At 46.5% G+C, this 22,385-nt stretch overlaps 1 protein-coding gene across 1 annotated transcript in view; it reads left to right on the top strand.

Annotated features, from left to right (window-relative positions):
- Positions 1 to 22,385, top strand: part of LOC139989798 (uncharacterized) — a 38,647-nt gene that overhangs the window by 14,176 nt on the left and 2,086 nt on the right. The window contains exons 5-7 of the mRNA XM_072008421.1: positions 17,928 to 20,408; positions 21,811 to 21,978; positions 22,260 to 22,325. Of these exons, the coding sequence (XP_071864522.1) occupies positions 17,928 to 20,408; positions 21,811 to 21,978; positions 22,260 to 22,325 (2,715 nt within the window). The remainder of the gene's footprint in view (positions 1 to 17,927; positions 20,409 to 21,810; positions 21,979 to 22,259; positions 22,326 to 22,385) is intronic.

The raw sequence follows: 22,385 nt of genomic DNA, 5'->3' as shown, positions 1-22,385 counted from the left end.
TAATCGAGAACGACCACGCGATAACCGTCACGGATCGAAAGCTCGGCCGGTGTTTAATTGGCCTCGAGACGTCTAATAAATCTCGAACCTTTCGTGATTATCAAAGATTTATTTTACAAAAAATGATAAACGGATAGTGGAACGATCGGCGTTAACAAAGTCAATTATAATACTCAGCCACGTACCGATTTTTCTGCTTGGATATTTATAGTTCGGTTCCCCCGGTCGACGACTATCGAAAACCTTCTGTTAATTGTACTATCTAAATGCTTCTTCGTTAACTTAAAGCGTCGACTTCTATGACGCGGCAAAATCCCTTTATCCTCCGCTTTATCGTTGATCGAGATCTACGTTGCAGTACGGATAACATGACGTATACTCGATAAGTAATCGAGTACGATTCTGTTTAAACAACGTCTGAGATTTCCAGTAGCGATTGTAAAAACGAAACGCGTGCAAAATTTCTGTTCAACAAAATGCTCTCGGTTTCGCCATCGTCCGTTATAAATCCATCGTAAAATATCTGTAATAAGATTATCTATCTAAGGTATCTGTAATAAGTAGCGAGATTGACCTGTCTCCTTTTTCTCGGTCGTACCTCAGGTCGTCGAGCTGGCCACGCGTAGGCGAACCGTAGCCTCGAGATCGTCAGGGCTAATCTCCTCGTTTCTTTACCACCTTCTTCATCTTGTGGCTGTTCTCTGTCTTTCGCGTTGCTGCTCGCAGACTCTTTTTCTTTTTTTGCAACCTCGCCACACGGTGGAAAGAGTGGGAAGAGTGAGCAGCCGTGACTCATCCCTCTTGTTCGTCGTTGCTCGCGAGTTTCGTGATAGGCTGCCATGGAAAACCGGCTTCGAAGTTACTGAATTATCCTCCTTGCTTCTCTGTTTCGTTCTACCTTGTGTCTCGTTGTCCCCTCTTGTGTCCTTCCAGAACACGTAACCGTCCTCGTCGCCTCCACTGTCGTGGCCCTGATGCGAGAAAATAAGACGTTCATAGCGTTCTCTGCTGGCTCACGTTGGTAAAATCGAAGAATTGGCCGGATCGAAGAATGGTCGGCCGATCGTAAACGACAGTAACGTTTCTGATTGGAAATTTTGTATTCGATTAGGAAGTATCGATACACGGTACCAGATACCCGGCAGATAAACGTTATAAATGCGCTCGTTGACGTACGTTACGTTACTATTTATCAGACCATTTTGTAGACGTCTTTCGGAGGATGATGGATGCTGCTCTCGTATCGACTTTGTTAGACGTTGCCATACACGTGTCCCGGTTCACCAAGAAGAAAGATACACACGGGGAAGAAACGGCTTGGCGATATCGTCGTGTTCTCGTCCTCGAGGCTGGAGGCAGCAGCAGCGTCTCTCTCTCTCTCTCTCTCTTTCGGTGGATATCGCGAGGGCCGCGTTCAACCGCGACTTTCACTCCCTTCGAACAGAGAGCCGGCATTCCGAGTCATTAAGGAATTACAAGTGGTGGTGTGTAACGCAATGTGCCTCGTAATAGCGAGATGTCATTGCACAGCGCGTTATGACACCACCACGAACAACGACTTACTGCTCTCCGCCTTGTTATCCCGTATTTCATCCGGACCAGTTCCACGTAACTTCTTCGCGGTATTCTGATCTTCGCGTTTCTATGGATTCCGTTAAAACGTTGGATCATTGGGGCGCTACACGCGTTATCACGACTGGTTTCCTCCGAGAGTACTTATTCGTTACGTGGAAGACGGGTCGATCGGAGTTAACGGCTGACCTCTTCACCGGTGTATGACCGAGCGCGTGCATCGTCGCCGCTTGGATTTGCGTGTGCGGATTTTTTACAGACGAGCACGACTACACGCGGTATAGTCTGGCGTGGCATACGGTTCCATGCCACGGAATGGGAGTGGTAGGCTTGTATTCTCCGAACAACCGTCCTATGGGACGTCGAATTACACGCGTACGTCCTCTTTAGTCGCGCTCAATTTTTGTTCGCACATTTTGTGCCTTTATATTTGTGTAATTAAAAATTCGCGAGCTCGGTTTTCGCAGCTGAAGAATCTGGTAATTATGAGTAGCTTTGTTTCCGCATCGACCCGATTTCCTACGGGAAATGAGACATATCTCTCAGAGAAATCGGTAACGGGGCTGGACGGGACTGGTCGACGATCGTCTATGCTCGTCGTTCATTGTACTCGCTAGTAACGCGGTTCAATGGCCCAAACTTCCCGGATACGCTTACCTCCACTGTGTATTATTTGTCGCGAAAATAGTTTCGGTTTAATGACTTTGTTTGCATTGCAACGTAGATACTTAAGTATTGAGACTCATAGCTAGAAAGGTTGTCGACTTATCCTCGATAAGTCGCCTGTCAAAGATAAACGGTTGTACAGATGATCAGATTTGCGTCTGTTGATTCTGTGACGCAAAGTTGATGCACTGACAAACAATGCTCGAGGTAAAATAACTCTTTATTCGGCGTTCTTCTTACACTCGATCGTTCTCTCCATTTTATATTAAGATTAAACGTCAGTACGGTAAATTGTATAGCGAAGGATTCGTTTGTTCGCAAGAAGCTTGTTAAACTATGGCTCGTGTACTCTTCGTTATCTCTATTCCTGTTGCAATGTCACACCGTGATAAAGGCACAGGTCTGTCTTAAAAATGACGAACACGCTTATTTATTATTCGTCCGGAGACGTAATTTGCGAGACGACATAAATTCGCGTAATCGGCTCTCCGGTATCGTAGATATTCCGATCTTGATACTGACTGTATTCGCTTCTTCGCGAACGTTTTATGCGACCGTAAACAAGTTGGTAACGTCAAGGCCCCACGTGTAGGAGGGAACGGTAGATCAGAGGGTAAGTAGCGTTTCTATTATCGCAGAACTGTTCCCGTGTCTCCCATTTTTCTGTCCGTATATTTGAAACTGTTTCACTTTCATATCAGCTCTTGCCGAATCTTATTTGTCGCGTACGCTTCCGGTCCCAAATATATCGTAAGTACGATCTTATCGCGATTTATGATAGTCCCGGTGATATTACGATATTCTAAATCGAAGTATCCTATAACGACGCTGATTGATGCGACAACACTCAGAGTACCATAGAGTAGAGTAATAGAGTACACGCTTTAGTGCCTTTTAGCAACAGTACTGAACGAAGAATGTGATACACAGACGCTGGCGTATACAAACTGCAAGGTGGTCGACGATCGATTTTCCACGTTATGCGTTGTCCATTTGGATTTATGGGCGATCACCCCCGCCGTTTTTCGCGGAATTTAAATCCATTCCTAGGTCTTCGATTCCCGCAGAATACCCTAGGATTCCAAGAACGACGCAAATGTACAAAAGTCGGGAACACAATAACTTTAGATAGGTGGGGTAAAATCGAATTATGACGTTGCCGATACAACTGAACTATACACTATCTAGAGGATAGGGAGAGATTCAGAGATATACGATCGAATAGAAAATCTGCTCGATGTCTGAAGAAGTGGCGAGGGAGAATCGAGGAAGATCGAGATTGGCGAAGGACCGCGAAGAGGGCCAAGAGGATCGCGCTCGAGAGTCTTTCTGTCTGTCTCTCGTGTTCTCGGTTTCGCACCTACGCGAACGTCACATTGTTTCCAAGCATGCACCCTCGCGCAAAGCGCAGCAGGAGAGAAAAGACTACTATAGGAAAGGAAGGGGTGTGGTCGCGCCCGTTGACTCTCGTCCTTTGTCCCCTTTACCCTCTTTCTCTTTCTCCCTCTGCGAATTTACTCGTTCAACAGCACGGAGAACGTTCATATATCCCGTGGCTTTTATCGTAAAGAGTTGGAAAGTCTGCAGGAAGAGGTAAAAGGGCAAGAGAAGAGGGAGGGGGCGTGTAGTTGGCACGTGCAGAGTGATATTAATTAACACGACACGATAGGCGAGAGGAGGGTAACTGGGTGGTCGACCGCTGGTGGGTGTAACGGGTCTGAATACAGGAGGTGGTCTGGCCGTGACGGAGGCGCGGCGGCGGCACGGCGACGGCACGGCGGCGGCAGCTTCGCCTCGCGTGACTCAAACCTTGGAAAAAAGAGAAACACCTGTATGCAGGGGTTAAGGACAGTCTACGAAGTAGAAAGAGAAAGTTTGGCAAGCCACGCGTGTCGAGCCAAGGGGCGAGACAAATTTTCACCGTTTCTTTTGTTCTATCCGTTTCACGGCCACGAATACGCTGGATTTTACTATGTCGTCACGGTACCGTGTCATCGTCGAAGAAGCACGGATCTGCGTAGATACGAAAAGAAGCACATCATTGATCGTTCGACGAGAAACGAAATTCGAATACGCGCGAGTATCGCGAATGGATTATTTGGACAGGATCGTTGGGAGATTGGACAAGAAAGGAGACGATTTGTTTGAAGTAAAGAGCTCAGTCGTAACGTGTCGGGATGGTACAAATTTATGTGACAAGTGACGAGATACAGCCGGGCTTCGTGGTCTTAAAATATGTCACAGATGCAGTTGCACATGCAACGGTACATGCACGGTGCAGTTCCGTCGATGTGCCGAGAATACGGCGCGCGCAACAGTGGTTAAAGATCGGGCGGACGGTTAAAAACCGGTTTCATTCGCCGCGGAAGGCGTCTCGGTAGTTTCTACAGGCTTCGATTTCATTCCTAATGGGCCCGATGAAATTCATCCCACGACCGTTCGGTGCTCGCTTGCGTATCTTTCTGCACAATTGCGTGCACCGTTCACCGCAATTTTTATCGTATCTCCTGCCGCTGTAAATTTTTCTCGACGATTCGACGAATGCTCCTTGAAATTGTCATTGTCTTGAAAATGGAGTATGCGTCTGCCGTAAAACAGCGGGGGTAAACGCCGTCGTGACAAGTTGGCTAACTTTATTAATTAACGGTGAGAAAATCGTCGGGAAAAACGTTGATCGAGCGATTCCGCGCGAATCGAATAAGCGAAAAGCCACGAACGCCTTGTAATATCGTTGCAAAGTTAATTGGCCGTATAAAGCCGTGTCAAAAGATTCGCAAGAAACTTGATGCCGATCGACACGGCGGTGTGTTCCGCTCAATTCCTCGCCGAATCAATGCAATTTTATCCGGGGAAAAAAACAAGTTCTCTCGACGTCGAACGTTTCGCAAGTCCTCGAGCCCCTGCAGAAAGCAGTCCTAATCGCAGTCTGCGCGTAAGTAAGTCGTCAATTAAGCCGGCGGATCGTTAATGAGACCGTGCAAAATTTCCCGAGAGACAGATGGAGAGAGAAGAAGATGGCAGCAAACGAAAACGAGGCACAGTAGACACGAGTGGAGCGAAATTCCGTTGAGCGAAAGCTCATGACGAATGCGACGAATCCCTTGCTCTTGTTCGACGATGCGTTTCGTCGGATGACGTGAGAATTCGGCAGGTGTCTCGTCCCTTCCCCTGTGAAAATCGAATATCTGTCTTCTTCGGTTGGCGCGCGTCCCTCGAAAAGCCACTTTCATTCGCCACGATGAAAGCCTCACGGCTGTCGTCTCTTTTTTTGCCTCGTCCGTCTTGTCCCATCTTCGGTCAACTCGGTCTCTTCCTATCCTGTTCCTCGTTCCGGCAATGGGAAACTGAGGGAGAAAGAGAAAACGAGACAGAGGACGTTCGCTCCTAGTGCCAATCGCATTTTGTCTCGCGACATGCGTTCGTCCGCTAGCGTTAGCTCGAGCACAATGCGACAGGTGGAACGCGAATAAAAAGCACGAAACCTGCGACTACTCGTAGAGAAAAGAAGACAAGACCATGCGCGTGGCTGTATTTCGCGAGCTTCCTTTCGAGGTTCGATGACCGTCGGGTGCAAATACTCGGTCGGTCGCGAATCGATACGCCACGTCGAGGACTTTTCCATTCTCCGATTGAAAAGTATCGAGGGCAAATACCTTCGGCTGCCACGACCGACAACCGTAGTCGACTGCCTCGTTTCGAACGCTTCGCTTGTCTGAGAAAATTGAAAAGGAAAGTCGCTATTTGCCGCTCGAGTTCTAACGGAACTTTTAATCTTCTTACCTATGGATTACGCGAATCAACTTTCCTCTTCGGTATGGACGGAAGTCATGAGAACAGGAACAACGAAACGGTTTCGTCGTTTTCTCATTGTACTCGAGTAGCACGCTCCGAGCGAATAAATCGATGATTTCGTGCTTGCACGTGCACGAGTCACCATCAAATTTCAAGGGCCGTCTAACGAGTCATAAAAGATGGAAAGTTAACGAGCCAAAGAACTTCTTAACGATCGTATTTCGATCGTAACGGACCTGTCTGTCGTCCCCGATTTAAATTCAGTTAAAACCTGTAGCCAGAAAAATGGAGAGCAGGTTCCCTTTATCGTTACGACTACAAAGCAGTCTACGAACGAGTTTGAAGGGTTAGTTTCCGTCTCTCCCATCGTTCACGCTCGGATCAAATCCCCATAGATTTCCTGGTCTGAACCTTGGGAAACGATGGCGCCTGCTTATGTGCCGGTGCATTCGTGTAGTTAAATGTCAGGATGTGTGATTTCTTCGAGAGAAAGGAAACATCTCCAGCGTCTTCTCGTCTACTCCGACTTCTCGTTGTTTCAACCTAAACGGGACACTGTCTCGCACGATTAAACGGCATAAATTGAATCTCAGCACGATACTCGACTCTCTATGTATTTAGGTTGATCGTGTTCAACGGGGCCTCTGCTGTTCTTGTCTATCTCGTGTGATGTCTTACTTCGCTGACAGGGAAACGGAAAACAATGCACAATTACAAACTAATCAACCACAGAGCCGACCATTGGCGAGTGGCCAGAACTGTTGAACATTCTCCTCTTGAATATATCTAGCTAGTAGCATCGGGAAGCTGTTTGGCTTAAACGGATTACTCGAAGCGGCAGTCGCTGTCGTTGAACCGTTTTCTTCTATTCTTCGTTTCATCGATATCGATTTGTAGATTTTTCCGTTTGCGGATTGACGAACCTCGTGCGCTGAGTTTCTTTTGGTCAGATAAGGAAATAAACAAATAGAAATCACAAATCTTCGATAAAACTGATTCTACGGTGCGTCCCAAAAGCCCGTGGTATGCTGCAGGTGGTTCGGATATTGTGCCGTATGCAATATATTCGGCATCATTTAATCGATGGGGAAGGGGGGTTATCCCAATATAGTGACGTTCTTTGCCTGTAATCTCGAGGTAAGTCTCACAAATATTGGCACTCACAGTCTTCTTCTTGTCTGTGAAGTGCCGTGATCGATAACGATATCGATGACTCGCCGTGGAAAATTTCTTGGAGAGCCGACTTGGACAATTCGGTACTCCTCAAAGTGGTGAAGAAACGAACTTTACTTATTAACTGATAAACCGACGCTTTAACAAATAGATGACGCCTCGTAATTTCGAAGGAAGTAATATGCGTCGAATTTTTCATGGTTCTTTCCTCTTACTATGCCGGCTTTCTTATGATTGAATTCAACCCATTTTGTTCTCCTGCTACGAAATGGGCTCTTCCTTCCTGAAAGGTCATAATGCAAAAGAAACGATCGAAGGCAGCTGGCAGAGCAAGCAGGAGCTTGGCTACTCCGCCGAAGGTAATCAAGTACTTCCCCCGGCAAAAAACTAAAAAAAGTGGCGTGGCTAGCGCGTGGCACGTTGCACCGTATAGGCCGGAAAACTCATATTTTTATGAAAGAGCTTGGATATTTTACCCTCTCGTCCACTTCAATTTACCCGGTAACACGCCACGAAAGGGATGAAACGAGGAAATAAACGCAGTACGCTCGTGCACACCGGCAGAAAATTAATTTCCTAAATGCGGTAGGGTTGTTCCGCGATCATCGATACGCCAGTTCCGTATTCGAATTACGTACCCTCTTTCTTTTTCTATCACACCGAGTGTCACCGTTCCTGGTTCGAGTTGCCAAAGTGTGTCGGTTGAAAGACCTCCGGCGCACAGATCTCAACCTCGTTATCACTTGACGTCATCGAGATGCCATTGTATTAAAAATACGAGCGGCAAATACGACCTTTCGTCGCTGGCTTTCCGCTTCTTTATTTATAAGCCTCGATATCAGACCTGACACACTTTGCATTCGAACATGTTAAAATACGAATCGAGAGACAGCGATAAAAATGAATCTAAATATATCGAGCAAGAGTAAGCGTCATCGCTATGCAAGAAAAAAGAATCCGCAAAATCGTCAACTCCCCCCAAGATTCATCGTATTTGTTCTGCTCTTCCAATTGATTCTCCCTTTCGACAATCAGCGAGACTATTCCGATAGTCGAAGCGGAGCAAGGACGCAGCGACTTGTTGCCACGGATCTGTCGGAAGGATTTGAAAGTTATGGCGCACAGACGATTCACGGTTTTTCACGTGGACCAAGTTCGTCTGAATTTGCAGAATTAGCGTCGTGTTGCCGCGGGTAAATCCGCGAATCGATCCGGCGTAAATCGCGATCGGAAATTCTGAATCGCGTGGAATTTGTACGAGTTGCCGGTGGCCCGGTGTTCCTCTCCGCCCCTTCGGATTTGGGCGTCGTCGTCGTCGTCGTCTAGTATCGAGCGTCCCGACGCCGGGACGCGCGGAGCTGTTGCCATGCCGACCGACGGGGCTACCAGGGCTTTTCGCATTCAGCAGGCTTGCCGGCAAAAGACTCGTGCCGCTCTCGCACACGAACAAGGAACTTTCGCCGCGTCCGGATAATTGCCACTTTAATTAGAATTAATTATGTTTTATTGAAATTTTGTCTGTTCCACCCGTATCCACGTTCGTCACGCTTTTCGTCATTTTTGGCAGAGTGCCAAAGCACGAAAATGTTAAACGCATTTTACCATTTTAATATCCAAGTCCGTTTATTCCGTTACTCTGTACGCGATAAAGATTTTGTAACATCTTGTAAAATTGGAAGAGGCTAAAGCGAAGTGGGTAGTCGGATTTTCGGAAAGCTCTCGATATAAACGGCTAAGACGGGTCGGCTTTTGAAACGATAAGAGAAAGCCCGAGCGAAAGCGCGTGTTTTATTGATAGCTGAATTCCAGATCCTCGAAGGGGAAAATCGAATAAGCGCCAGGATAAAGGGAAGAAAGTGGTTGCCTTGCAAACTTCCATTCCTCTGTTATACTATAAAGTACAGCCGAACATTTCGTTTAAACACTAGTCGTAATTCGTCCGTTTGAAAATTAATCGAAACGTATTTATTTAAACGACAGCACGTACGCGCGACAACTTCGTGCGCAGGGTATAAATTATTTCAGCGTTTACTATTCGTCGATCGTGTGTCATTAATCGCGAGAGACGAACGAATAGATCATTTTATTTCGTTAAAAAGTCCGCTTCTTAATTAAGATCGGCTGTAGCAAATAGCATCGCGTGATTTCCCAAGTGGAATTTCCCGTCTGCGGTCGTTGGTTGCCGGGCCTCGAAACCACAGGATGCGACAGTACACTTTGCGACGAGAAGACACCCAATAACGAGTTTTTCCATCCATTATCTTTGTACCATTTCTATTTCCATCGCGGCTAGCTTTTTCGCTTCCGACCCGCAAGTGCAGCCTCCTTCGCTTTGTGCAGGAAATAATTTCTCAGGCATCGATAATTCAAGTAAGTGATAATTCTGTGGAGTATCGTCTCGCCTTTGGTCACGACCGAGATCATCGGTGATTCTTGTTCTCGAAATCGTAGGAAATTAAATTTATCGCGAATATGCAGTGGAGCTGCATCGTTAATATCTTTTACAGCAAAACGTACGAACGTCTTTTAACGAAACTGCAATAGGTCATGGTCCTTGCGCTTGCTTGTCCATACCGATGTTGTTTTTCAATTTTCGTTTCATGCTCAAATAATTTTGCAGACACTACGGTCAGCGTCGAGCGAAATTTCTAACAGGAAACCCCCTTACTGATATGCGAAATATTCCAAACGTGTTCGCATTCCGAAGCAACGGAAGAAAGGGGATTTCCGCGAATTCGCGGTCGTAAATCATTCGCCTGCGATGGAATTCTTACGTGTTCTCTGGCGAAGCTGACGCCTGTCTGAAACGACAATAGTCCACCGTGATCGCGAGATAAACGCGTTTTCACCTTCACCGCGTTCAGGTTTCATCGTTGATCGATGCAATCGCGAAAACAGCTTACAAGGCAACGTAAGTACACGCGATCTTTGTCGGTCATGCGAAGGAAAAATAATCCGTTTAGCGCGTAGTCGACACGATCAAGTCACCGATCGAATTCTCGATTGCGTGTTAATTTATGTCCGCGCAATTGGGTTAACGGAAGGCATATACTTCCTCTTCTTCGGTTGGATCGAACCAGCTATGCAACGCTCTCGGGAGAAGTCGAACCACGAATAGGTGTTTAAATATTTATCGGAGATCGAGTAGTTTACCATAGTTACCGTATCATCGAGAGATTCGTCAACCGCGTAGCAACGGTTTTCAATTATGCACGACCCATGACATTTCCGGGAAGCTGGTCGTAACTGAGATTCCATGCGTTACGTCCTTAGACCGATACGATCTACCGTCCGTTTCCATCGATCGATCGTTTCCCTCTCGATCGAACACCCTCTGGGTGTTTCGAGATAGAACAGTTTTGTATGGTTTGTTTTCGACGTTATACTACAGTAACTAGTATGAAATCAATGCACAATACAAAACGAAAAAAGTTGCTTTTGTACGATCGATGATTATCATTGGCCACTCCCCATGCCAGTTTATTTTCTGACTTTCGTGCGGTTGAATCCGCGTACACGAATGATAAAATCGATATCCACCTCTCTTTACGTAGCATCCTGGTCGTGTTGCGCTTCACGACCCTCTTCAAAGGGTGAAGAGAGCGTACGAGTGTTCGTGCGTGCTTCTCAGAGCGTGCGTCGAGGCCGTCGCCGTCTCGATCGCGTTGACGTCGTTCTGTTCCTGTTGCACGAAACAACGGGGCTTCTCTCCAGGGACCGAAGCGAATCAACGCTTTTAAAACGATACCGTTGTTTTGACGGGATTCGCGTAAACTCGCTGTGCCATACTTGTTTGCCGCTTTTTACGGCTCTTGGTACATGCACGCGATTCTCTTTACGAGTAACGAATATTTTTCGCGCCTTCTCGAGCAGCGCACTCGCCGGTTGAATGCTAATAGCTCCCGTGAGACGCATCTCGTTGTTTCCTGGTCTTTTCCAACAGTGGTAAACTTGGATTTATAAATCACGAAATTTTAACACCGTCGGCCGACGTGCGGAGATGAACAAGGCTGGAGCGCAGTAACGAGAACGAAAGAGAAACACGGAAAATGTCGATTTCGAACGCCGATAATAGTGATTTATAGGCTGATACCGTTCATGGAATCGACATATTTGTCGCCTAGTGTCGTTGCATTTCTCTTAAACGAAATTTATCGCCTTGTTGCGTACTATCCTTGACAAAAATGATCGTAGACGATTCGTTACAATATCAAAGCGAAACAGCTTTCCGCTGCTCGAAGACCGTTACGTTTCGTTATCTTGTCGGAGTTGTAACGTTAAAAATGCATAAGGGGAAGCGTTCTTTGGCCGTTTCGAAAAAAGAGATCTCGGAAGAGTCGGTATAGTTAACACCGGTATTTTGTATCTTTAACGTCAATTAATACGTTGGTCGTAAACAAGAACTTAGTTTCCACCCTTGGCGAAAGAACGTCTCCATCTGTGTTCGGTCGAGGCTTCTCGTCGAGAACTCTCGGTTGGTAACCTACCTCCTTTCTTGCCTGCTACAAGAATAATTCTGCGTTGGCTTCACGGCCGATGCTGCCACCAACGATCAGCTATAGAACCTTCCCTTATCGAACACGATTCCGGCTTTCTCTGCTCGATATAATACGCGAAGATTTCCAAAATCGCTATCGGAGATTATCCACGCGTTGAAATTAAATGTAATTTGCTATCTTAATCTTATCGAATCTGTTATCGTATCGCGATCTAGATCCAAATGATAGTATTCGCAGTATATAATCGCGTAAAAAATTGCGCTTTAAAGAAAAATGCGTTTAAACGATGAGCGTAATCGGATGAATAGCGCCGGGGCTAATTCGAGCTCGAAAATCCAATTGACTCACACCATGACGAACGCGGCCTAAAGGTCATACATGCAGCATTAGAAATTTGGAACCGACTCAAAAATTTTCGCCGCTATTCACGCTGAATAACCCCTCGTACTCACCGTACGGTGTCATGGTATCCCTTCTGTCTTGTTAACACCGGCCTTTCCCGTCTCCGTTTCCTTCCCTTTTCCCTTCTCTCGCTCCTGTTCCGCTCCTCTCTCGGCTCCTTTCTCTTTCGATCATCTAAGAATAGAAATGCGCGGTGGTTTTGCGGCGTGAATTTTTGTTTCTTCTCAGACTCGTGCTGATTTCTCGTCACGCGTTCTCATCTAACGAATCAAACTGGAATCTCTCGCCTCTTTGTTACTCGCCTGCGTTTTCTTTCCTTGTTCGCACATGCAGCGTGTCACCGCCCCTTTATTCCCTTGCTTTTTCTTTGCTTCTTTCGCCTAGGTAAAACGCAACAGAAGAGAATCGCCAAAGGTACAGAACGTCACTGCTTCCATGTCCATAATCCGCGCATTTTTTCGTTTTTCACTCTTTTTCCTTCTCTTCCTCTTTCTCTTGTCAGCTTTCTTCGCTTCTGGTGAGCACAGTTCGTGCATCTCTTTCTCTTCCTGGTTTCTCCGTCCTCGCGTAGGTGGTGCATGACGGGTTTCCACTCCCTCTCCCTGCTTCATTGTAACTCTTCCGCTCCCACTCCTTCTTTCTCTCTGTCAAGAGGGCTTATACGTACACTCTTATAAAACGTGGGTCAACTTTCCTCTTGTCCTCTTTGCAGGAATTTTCGTGATTATCTCTCAACTAGCATAAAGTCGCTTTTCTTCGCCGCTCTGCCTTTTCAAATCACCACGTTCCAGATCGCGAACTACCGTGACACGCGAGTCTCATCGCCGATGGGCGGTCGATTAAAAAAAAATCGGCCCTATTTCGTCCACGGCGAACACTTTTGGTAGAAATTCGTTTTGCTCGTTTGGATTTTAGTAAATCAGGCGCCGGTTACTTGTGTTCTTCCTATGCTTTTCCTTAGCCCGGCTAGATATGTCCCTCTTCTCTCCCCGGGTGTCCACGTGTGTATCAGTAACACTCCTCTCTTCTCTCTCCGAGACGTGGGACGATCCTCTGTTGGACTCTATATAAACCAGCGGGAACTCGCAGGCTGGCCCGAGTAGTTCGCCAACGGCGAACAGTTGGTACGGATCTTTCTCTCTGATCGTTCGTCACTGATCGTGCGTGCGCGTGCGTGTGTCACGCAGAGGTATCTTCGACGTTGCTTCACGAATTTTCCGGATGACCAAGATTGCGTTCGGCTAATTTTTCAAGTAGAGGTAGAACATCGCAAATTGTTGTAAGCTGTGCGAAAAAGCACGACAAAGAGTGAGTCACTTCACGCCTTCATAGATTGAGACGTAGTCGGCATTGTCTGCCATGTTGCTTGCATCGAGTGCACGCATTTTTTTTTCTGGAGTATCAGTTGCGCCTCTGGCAATTCATATCTACTAATAGACGAATGTAAAGTTACGTAGAAATTAAAGCGTTTTGGGTAGTTTTCTATATATATATAGACCGAAATAATTGAATATTTATTGCGTCTAATTAAAAAAAATTAATCTTAACGCAATTTCTGTCGAAGTTTCGACACGCGTCTTGGTCATTCGCGAGAATTTCGATCGTGGATTCGTTACTACCTACGCAATATTTTTTCAAGGACTGGTTTCCCGGAAAGTGCTGGAAATTTTGCAAGGATGGAGTCTATCACGAAGGCGGGGCGAAGTGTGGGCAGTGGTGTATATCGGGTGGCAGGTGCTTTCGCTCGAGGAGCCAGAAGAGTTTTGTCTTACGTTCCACTTTTGGGCGTCGCTGCGGTCCCAACGGAAGTCGAGGAGACCGAATCTTCCGCGGTACGACACGGAAAGCGTTTGCGTTTCTTCGCGTACCTATTCAACCCTCGTCGAGTTTTGATTTTGCCGTATAAAGAGAAAGAAGTGGGAATAGCCAGCAGGAACTAGCCCATCGAACATTTCCTTCGATCTCGGGCTACTTCCGGTTGCGCGATACCGAAACAGAACGAGTGCGTTTCCGGTGCAGATTAACCGTTCCCAGATGGCTTCGTTCGCAGGAATTAATGGTTGTCGTATCCGTTCGAGGTCCGTGGTTAATTTCGCATTGTTCGTCGGGTTATCGGCCGAAGAGAGGAACGAGAGGCGGAGGACTCGTTTCACCTGAATACTTAATATTTTATTTATGTCTGTCGCGTCGCGTCGCGCTGCGGCGGGCTCTCGTTGGTCGATACTCTTTTTACGTAATAGTCCATTGTTCAATGCGTTGGAACATGCAGCGGAAAGAAAGGTAAATCGACACCGATAAACGGTGTGGCGGCGACGTCGCGCCGGGCCGTCGGTGCGCGCTATGCAAAAATAGTCATCCGCGAGAGAGGCTCGAGTCGAACGCGGTGAAAGCTTGCAAAATGTTTTCTCGGCTCACGAAGCTCAAGAAGAACGCCCAACGTCGACCAACGCCTCGAACGAAAATAGCGTGAAAAGATCATACTCGGCGAGACTTTCGTTTACCTCTCGCATTCCACGTGGGTGAACGCGTTTTAAGGTTTCGCGTATCGAATTATAGCCGTGCTCGAGCGAAATGAACGTGATATGCGCTGGGTTAATCCACGCAGAACCGTTAGGCGAATAGATGAAAATTAATATTGGTCGAATTAGTCTGTGTTCGACGCGAAATTTAATCGCGTTGCCGGTGTGACACAAATTCAATTTACGACCGATCGCTGATCAAAGCCGGTCCCTGAATCGTTTTCGCGATTCATCATTCGTTAATAGCTAGTCAACTTTATCGAACTTTCGAGCGAGTCGGAAAGTTGCGTTCATGAAAATTCGATTGCTCGGCCCGTTTCGTTCCATGGACGCCGGACGGGAATAGACCAGAAAGCTCGCGCCATTTGGAAGCGTGACACACGCAAGACGTGTCTGCTAGGAGGTCGCTTACACGCTGCTTTAGGCTCTTCGTGACTTTCGTGCCAGATCGATATATCTGTTATCAATGATCGTCCGCATCGTAGGTTTCTCTTAGCGCAAATCGTATCTCCCGCTCGACGTTTACGTTTCGCTCGAATACTTAAAAATCAGAAATTCTGATCGTGACCTAGCGTAAGTACGCAAATTAGTAAGGTCTTGTCTTAATACTTAGCTATTATCTTAATAATTAGGTCTTCGTGTGTAACCTTGTTGATTTACCTCGATGCGGATATTAAACGCATCTTTTCTCTCGAGCTCCGTTTACATGCCAAGACCGATATTACTGTCGGATACGCTCCGGCGAACCGGATAAATACTGCTGTCGTAATTCAATTCTAAGGAAGGTCGGTAAATAGTAAAAAAAGGAAGAAAATAAAATAAAGGAAAAGAAAGAAGAGGAAAAAGATGGAGGAAAGAAACGCGTTTGCCTACTACGAGAACGTTACACGATATACGCATTTAGCCCGGGACAATGAGTAATCAGCGACAGAGAAACGGGAGGAGAGTGTTTCGCGAGAAAACGATGCATCACCAATCTTTTTAGGAATGCGTTGTTCATCCTTTATTATCTAAGTCTTGCTGCTCGTGTTCATAACAGACCGTTTCCGCCGCGTGAACGACACGTTCCTCCGTTACATTTTCATTAATCTCTTTTTTTTTTTTGCACGCAAAAAGGAGTCAAACTCCTCGTGGAAAGGAAAAGCGTACACTCGTGGAATGGGAAGGAAGTAATTAGTCGATGCAGCGTAAACAGATATACGCTATAGCCGTGCGGTATCGTGTTTACATCTATGAGCGCCGGGTTCATATCGTTCAGGAATGAAAAGCTGCATATCCGATCGCTATCGTCCCATAAATTTATGCGCTCCCCAGATCTCCGTAACGTGGACCAACCGACAGTTGTTGCATGAGGGTAGCACGTGTCCGTGCCACGCGTCACCCTAGGTAATATTTTTTGCGGAACAGGAAATTGATCCTAGTATAGGTTCTAATGTGACCTGCGTACCAGCTGTTATACAGCTGATATCAAGGTAGGATAATTCGCACGGATCAACGAGCATGTCTGGCGTAAATACGTTTACGACTCGAAGTGTAGTAGAAAAGCGAGGCTTCTTAGTAGGAACTTGTAGTCGAAGCTTATCCTAATTTTCATCATAACTCGATTACGACGAATATTAATTTATATGATATTAAGTTTACACATTGCGATATTTTCGTCGATATTTGCGCCGCGATTGAGATATACCGGTTACGTCATTTTCTGGAGAACTCGCTGGGTTTTCTTAGTTGAGATTTGATTGGGTACTCTTGGAGAGGATTCAAACAAAGTGTCGAAATCTGCAACCTTCGCGTAAATATATTTTTAGAGTAGCTAACATTGTGCGTAGATTTTCTCTTACCTCCGTCTGCGTTCGCGGACTTTGATTGCTTGCTCTAACGCTCGTCTTTCGTTACGTAGTTATTGCGACTGTTTATAACCTACTCGCGATCAATGTTGGTCGACAGCCAATGATGCATCGGCAGAGACACGCGAGTTTTGGTATCGTTTGCTCGATCGATTTCGCCGCGAGAAGAAAACGAAGGTAATCGGAAGTTTATTACCGCGGTGTCCCTTTCTACCGTTGACCCACAGGACGGACAATGGCCTGAAGAAAGATTTTGGCCAACGGCCAAACTTCGGTTTGTCCTTTTGTTACTTAGTTTCCCCTGAAGTTTAGCCAAATTTGTAACGCGAATTCGCGAGTGCTTTGACTTTTCGATTCGTCAGTCGTTCACCGCGAGGTCGAGAAACTCTGACAGGCAAACGTCCGTTCCTTCGTCTCTAGTTAGAGGCGAAATTTTCCCAGATAGTACGGAAGAATGTAGAGAGCATCGTTTCACGTGGAAAATTTCTTTACTTGAAAAAATTGTGTACACAGTGCTGGCGAAACACGGGAATCGGAACCGTCTGAGAAAAAACACTCCGCTTTAGAAAGCCCTCGTGTAGAACCCTTCAGGGGCTGTAATTCTTTAAGCGAGAGGCTTACCCTTTACGAAAAAGCATAGGAGGAACGGCGAGAAGGGGTTTCACTTAACCAGCCGATCGATACGAGGTCTGCAGACGATAAAGCACGCGTTGCGTTCCGCACGTCCGGTTTCTGTTTCCCTCTTCGGTTTCAAGAATTGATTTCGTTCCACTAGTATTTTTTCTATTTGCGTCAAGCCGTGAGGATGGTTGGAATCAAGGTCTACGTACTTCTTGGTTGAACGAATATCGAGGAACGAATAACACCTATTGGTCTCGAGTAACAGTGTCTTCTTTCTTTGGAATTCGGAGGACACGTTCTACGAGCGAAAACTAGACTCGGATGCCAGATACGCGTTTTAGAAGCAACAGTGGAGCACGTTATTAATAAAATCAGAATCAATTACGTCTCGCTCGTAACGAGCGCTCGCTGACACAGTGACACGATTGGCTACCCCTGAAAGGATGACGTTCATACCTCGGCACCCCATGGTTCGCTCATTTTTGTACCCCTGTGCGTGTCCCTTATGGGAACATCCACCCTTCTGTGAACTTCTCTTGTCTACGAGTCGCTAGGTTGTTCACCCTTCTTTCTATTCGAATTGCTCAGAGAGCATACCCCAGCCTCGAGAGCACGGGCGACAACTGTTAAGTTGGTCACCCTCCACGATGAATAAAAAAAAGAAAAAAGAAAAAAACAATATCGTGCTTCGATGAACCGGCATTCTTTTTCCAACACAATATTGTATAGCCTGCCATGAAGATTGCGTTGATTAACGCGCTTGAAATTGTTCACTTTTCACTCGATGTATCGTTTTTTTTTTTTTTGCATAAACGATTTCTACGAAAATGTTGCAGGGTGGTGAAGAAGCGGAAAATGGATCAGCCACGGCAGGTAGTCCGGTTGAAGAAAAATCGGCAGTAAGTAGTCCAACAGCGGAGAACGAAGCCGCCCCTGTAGCAGCGGCACCAGCACCGTCGACCGAGACGAAGGAAGAAAGCCCAGCATCGGCCGCTAGTAGCCCTACCGAGGAAAAGACAGAGGAACCCACTCCCTCTGCTCCAACTCCTGTCCCTGTCGAGGAAAAGAAAGAGGAGGTCGAAAAAGTGGAGGCCGAGAAAAAAGTAGTCGAGGTCAGTCCAGCCGGTGGTCAGTTCATAGCGGACCCGGTAGAAGTCTCCGTATTCCGAGTCCAGACAGTCGCTACGCCGTCTATCATTGAGAGGAAAACCAGTGAGGATATTCCTTCCTTGCCTCCGTCCAGTCCACCACCAACCCCCATAGATACGTCGCCTTTGCAGCAGGCTCAGCAGGCCGCGGCGACCGCGACCGCGCTAGCGGAGGCCCTTAAGCTGCCTGCCGAGGCTGTTGACAAGGATATAATTACGCCACCAGCCTTATCTTCCCTCTGCCCAGAACGTAACGACCCGTCAACACCAGCCGCGGAATCTCTCGATGCGACTCCCCAGATGCGACCGCCCATTTCTTCTGTCGACGAACCCCCAACAAAATCGACTCTTATCCCTGCGAGCGTAGAAGCTCTGCCGCTGATAGATACAGACGCGCCTAATCCTCCGGACGATGTAACCAAGAATTTAGAGTCGCTTAGCGCCGGTGACGGCAATAAGACTACCAAGGTCGACGCTCTCCCGCCTCTCAAGAGTGATGCAAAAAGTCTTCATAGCGTTCCAGTCAACAAACTGGAACAGCCATCATCTGAGAGCGATATCAACCAAACATGTGTAAGGGAGAGAACTCTCCTTACCGAGGGGAGCGACGTTGAAAAGTCTTGCGAGCTCAAAGTCGATGAAAATGTCGCGAATCCTTCGCAAAAGATACAGGTCGAACAACCTTCGCAGTTATCGGATAGAGTTAGCAATCTCGACGGCGGCGAGTTGATCGAAAACGAAACGTCCCAAGTAGTTCTAGAGAACGTAGTGAAGGAGGAGTTCGTTACACGCGAGAGAGAAAAGATACCGGAATCGGTAAATATAAAGGAACGTGTCGAAGAACCAGTCGAAGAGATTATCGAGCCGAACGAAGTTGTTCAAGAAGATATCGAGCGAGTGGAAGAAGCCGCCGTTATCGATCCATCAGTTTTGACCGTTGATGCGATCGTGGAATCCGAAGAAGGTCCCGTTCCGATTTCCGAAGAAATCTTAGTAGAGGCAAAGCCAGCGGTTGTCATTCCGGAGGATGAGGAAGTGACGGAAACGCTCGTCGAAGAAATAGCCGATACCGGCGCGGATAATTCGAAGGTAGATATCGAGTCAGTCCAAGTCATTCCGGAAGTGGACGACAAATTGGAAACGGAAACGGAACCCGATGTTGCTGTACCTACGGAAGAAATTCTCATTTCCGAAGCACCGGAAAAATCGAAAGATTCATTTGTTTCTAACGAAGCGGTGAACGATCCTGTTACGCCTATTACCGATTCCACGATCGAGAACGTTATCGACAAAGCGATAGACACACCCGAAATGATTAAGAACGAGGAGGAATCGATGCCCATGCCGCCTCCACCTTTGTCAGAATCACCTGTGCCTAGTCCTCAGGAAAAATTTGATTTGGAAACCGTAAACGTGGCGGACAATTCGAACACAGTGCCTTCCCCCGTTGTTCGCACAGAGTCTCAGATTTTAGACGTAGAACACGCACAAGAAGTGGACGGATCTCCTCTTTCACTGCCGGTACAACAAATCGAACAGACGAACGAATGTTTCACAGCGGATATTCCCGTTCCCCAGACAGATGACGCGTCGTTGAAAATATCTGACAGTCTGTCGCCCTGTCCCGTTAACGAGAAAGCTACGTATCTCGCGAGCGAAACACAAACGAATCTCTCTTCGTCCAGGCTGGAAGACGTTCCTGGTCTCACGGACAATTTTCCCGCAGCCCTTGAGGATACGACCCAACAGTTAGATTCCTTCAAATATCCCTTACCGCCGGAAGAGCTCTCTTGTCCGCTCAATATGTCCGAAACGAATAGCGAGCTTCCAATTCCCGACGAGAACGCGTCCAGTTTAAGAAACCCGACAGAGACACTACCGATACCGCCTAGAAGCCCTAGTCCTTTGTCCAATGTCAGTATCACGTCTGGCCTAACAACATCCACAAAAGACTCCTCACAAACACTGTTGTACGACGACCAGAGCAATCGAGAGTTCAAGATGGAATCGGTGTCGATAAGCCTCAATTCGTACAATGAGTCCGACATTGAATTAAAGGAGAGGTTAGCAGAGTCTCTGGCGGAGACTGAGAAGCAGGAAGAGAGCTCGGTTTCGTGTCAGTTGTCAAACAACGCCACGTCGTCGACTACTATCCAGGAGATCCATCAGGTGACTAACATGTAACACAACCTCCTGGCATGAATTCAGGCAGCCAAATACCTTTGGTGGCGCCTCGTTCCAAGTATCTCGTCGTACGGTCCGCACAAACCAATCGTCTCTGTGAATATAGTCTGAAAATTTCGACTTTCTCCCGTTTTCCCTATGTCCCGATGCTCTGTCCAGTGCTCTGTCGCCCGACACACATCGCGTTTTGTACCTTCGTTCAAACCTCCACACATCGAATCCCAGATAATCGACCATCATCCTCGGTATCTCAATTTCTCACCTTCGCTTTACGACGTTCTCTCGACGAAGGGTAATCGAATGAGACCGAGACTGGCACATCGACGTCTGTGGGTTTTTGCACGAATTTCATCTAAACGGTCGACAAAATCCTTGTCTCGGCGTATCTCCATGCACGATATGGAATAGAAAATCTAAACAGAATCGATTGTGTCGCAAAACACATTCTCCCCTCATGGTATATGTCCTTTCTCTCTTTCTTTCTCTTTCTCTCTCTCTCTCTCTCTCTCTCTCTCTCTCTCTCTATCTCACTTTTATTTCTTTTTCTGTCTCTGGTCCTTAACACACGATCCAGCGTTTTTTAAAAGAAAGGGTCTCGTCGAATGCATCCTTCGTTCTGTCGAACGTGATTAACAACACGTCTACTCTGTTGCTGACAACTCCTATGACGCTTCCACCACCAACCATTACCAGAACAACCGTTACTGCCATCACCTGTGTTGTTTGCCTCTTGGTTTTCTTGACAATATTAACACGACTTGTTATTCGAATCGAGGCGCTAAAGTAGAGCATTTGTAGCTCGACACATAGATAAACGAGCAAGAAACATTCGCTGCACTAGTCGAGTCCAGTTTCCGTAGAAAATTTCTTTTTCGTCGGAACGCTGTCACTAATATAACATAGCCGCTCGACTTAGACGAATTTCTAGCGTGAATCTCATTGATAGACGTAAACTTTAAACTAATTGTATACACGTAAATAGCTGAGGTTTTTAGAACTTAATTATGGCATAGAACTTATTTATTAGACATCGATACTATCATATGCTCTTTCCGTAATTGCATCTGTTTTGTCGTTAGCATCTTGTATTGCGCATGCAGAGTTTTCTTATTCGAGGGTTTATCAGCAGGGTTTCCAATTCTTTGCGCTGTTCGAAAAGCATGAGGAGCGATTCTGTCCTGCCACATGGTGGTCGTCCTTATGGTAGTCATGCCGAGTATCTATTTACTTGTCTATGGGAAAATAATCCTTATTGTTCATTTCTCAAGTGGCTCGACAAAATCGACCTTTACGTCTTTTATCCTCGTAGCATGTTGGGATTTGGACTTGTTGCGGACGTCCAACTTTCCCGATCGAATCCTTTAACAAGGAGATATATACATTACAGAGCACTCCTGAACCCGAGGCCCCAGTAGAAAATAACGTGGCTCATGACAGTACAACAGAAAGTTCAGCCGATGCTATCAAGGTTACAACACCAGCCGTCCCAAGCGAGGTACCCGCCTCTCCACCATCTGCCCCAGCCATTACCGAGGATGTCGCATCGGTAGCTAAGGTAATATCGTGTCAACCTGATTTTGTACTCTATACGCTTCTATCTTAAGTAAACGTTGTAAATGCGCAATATATGATGATCGCCAACAGATCGTTCGCGCGGGTTAGCGCGGACGATTCCGAGACCATTAACGCAGTTTAATGTTCAAAGAAGAATAAAGTGCGAGGGGCCATCTGATTAGCATTTTAATATAGTTTAATTCTTTACTTGTAAGATATCGACGTAGTTCGACGATACAACTATTAATAGTTATCTCATTTTCTTTTTTTTTTTTGTTAAAGGCTATCGAAGAGATGGACATAAGCGATAAGGCTGTTGCGGCAGCAACCATCGAGTGTAATACGAACGTAAGTAGAGTATACAAGTTATTTTTGTCAACAAATACTTGTATGCATATTCTTATCGAA

Source organism: Bombus fervidus, chromosome 8 (assembly GCF_041682495.2).
Source record: "Bombus fervidus isolate BK054 chromosome 8, iyBomFerv1, whole genome shotgun sequence".
NCBI lineage: Eukaryota > Metazoa > Arthropoda > Insecta > Hymenoptera > Apidae > Bombus > Bombus fervidus.
The sequence above is the reverse complement of the archived record's forward strand: the minus strand, read 5'-3'. Positions and strand labels throughout refer to the sequence as shown.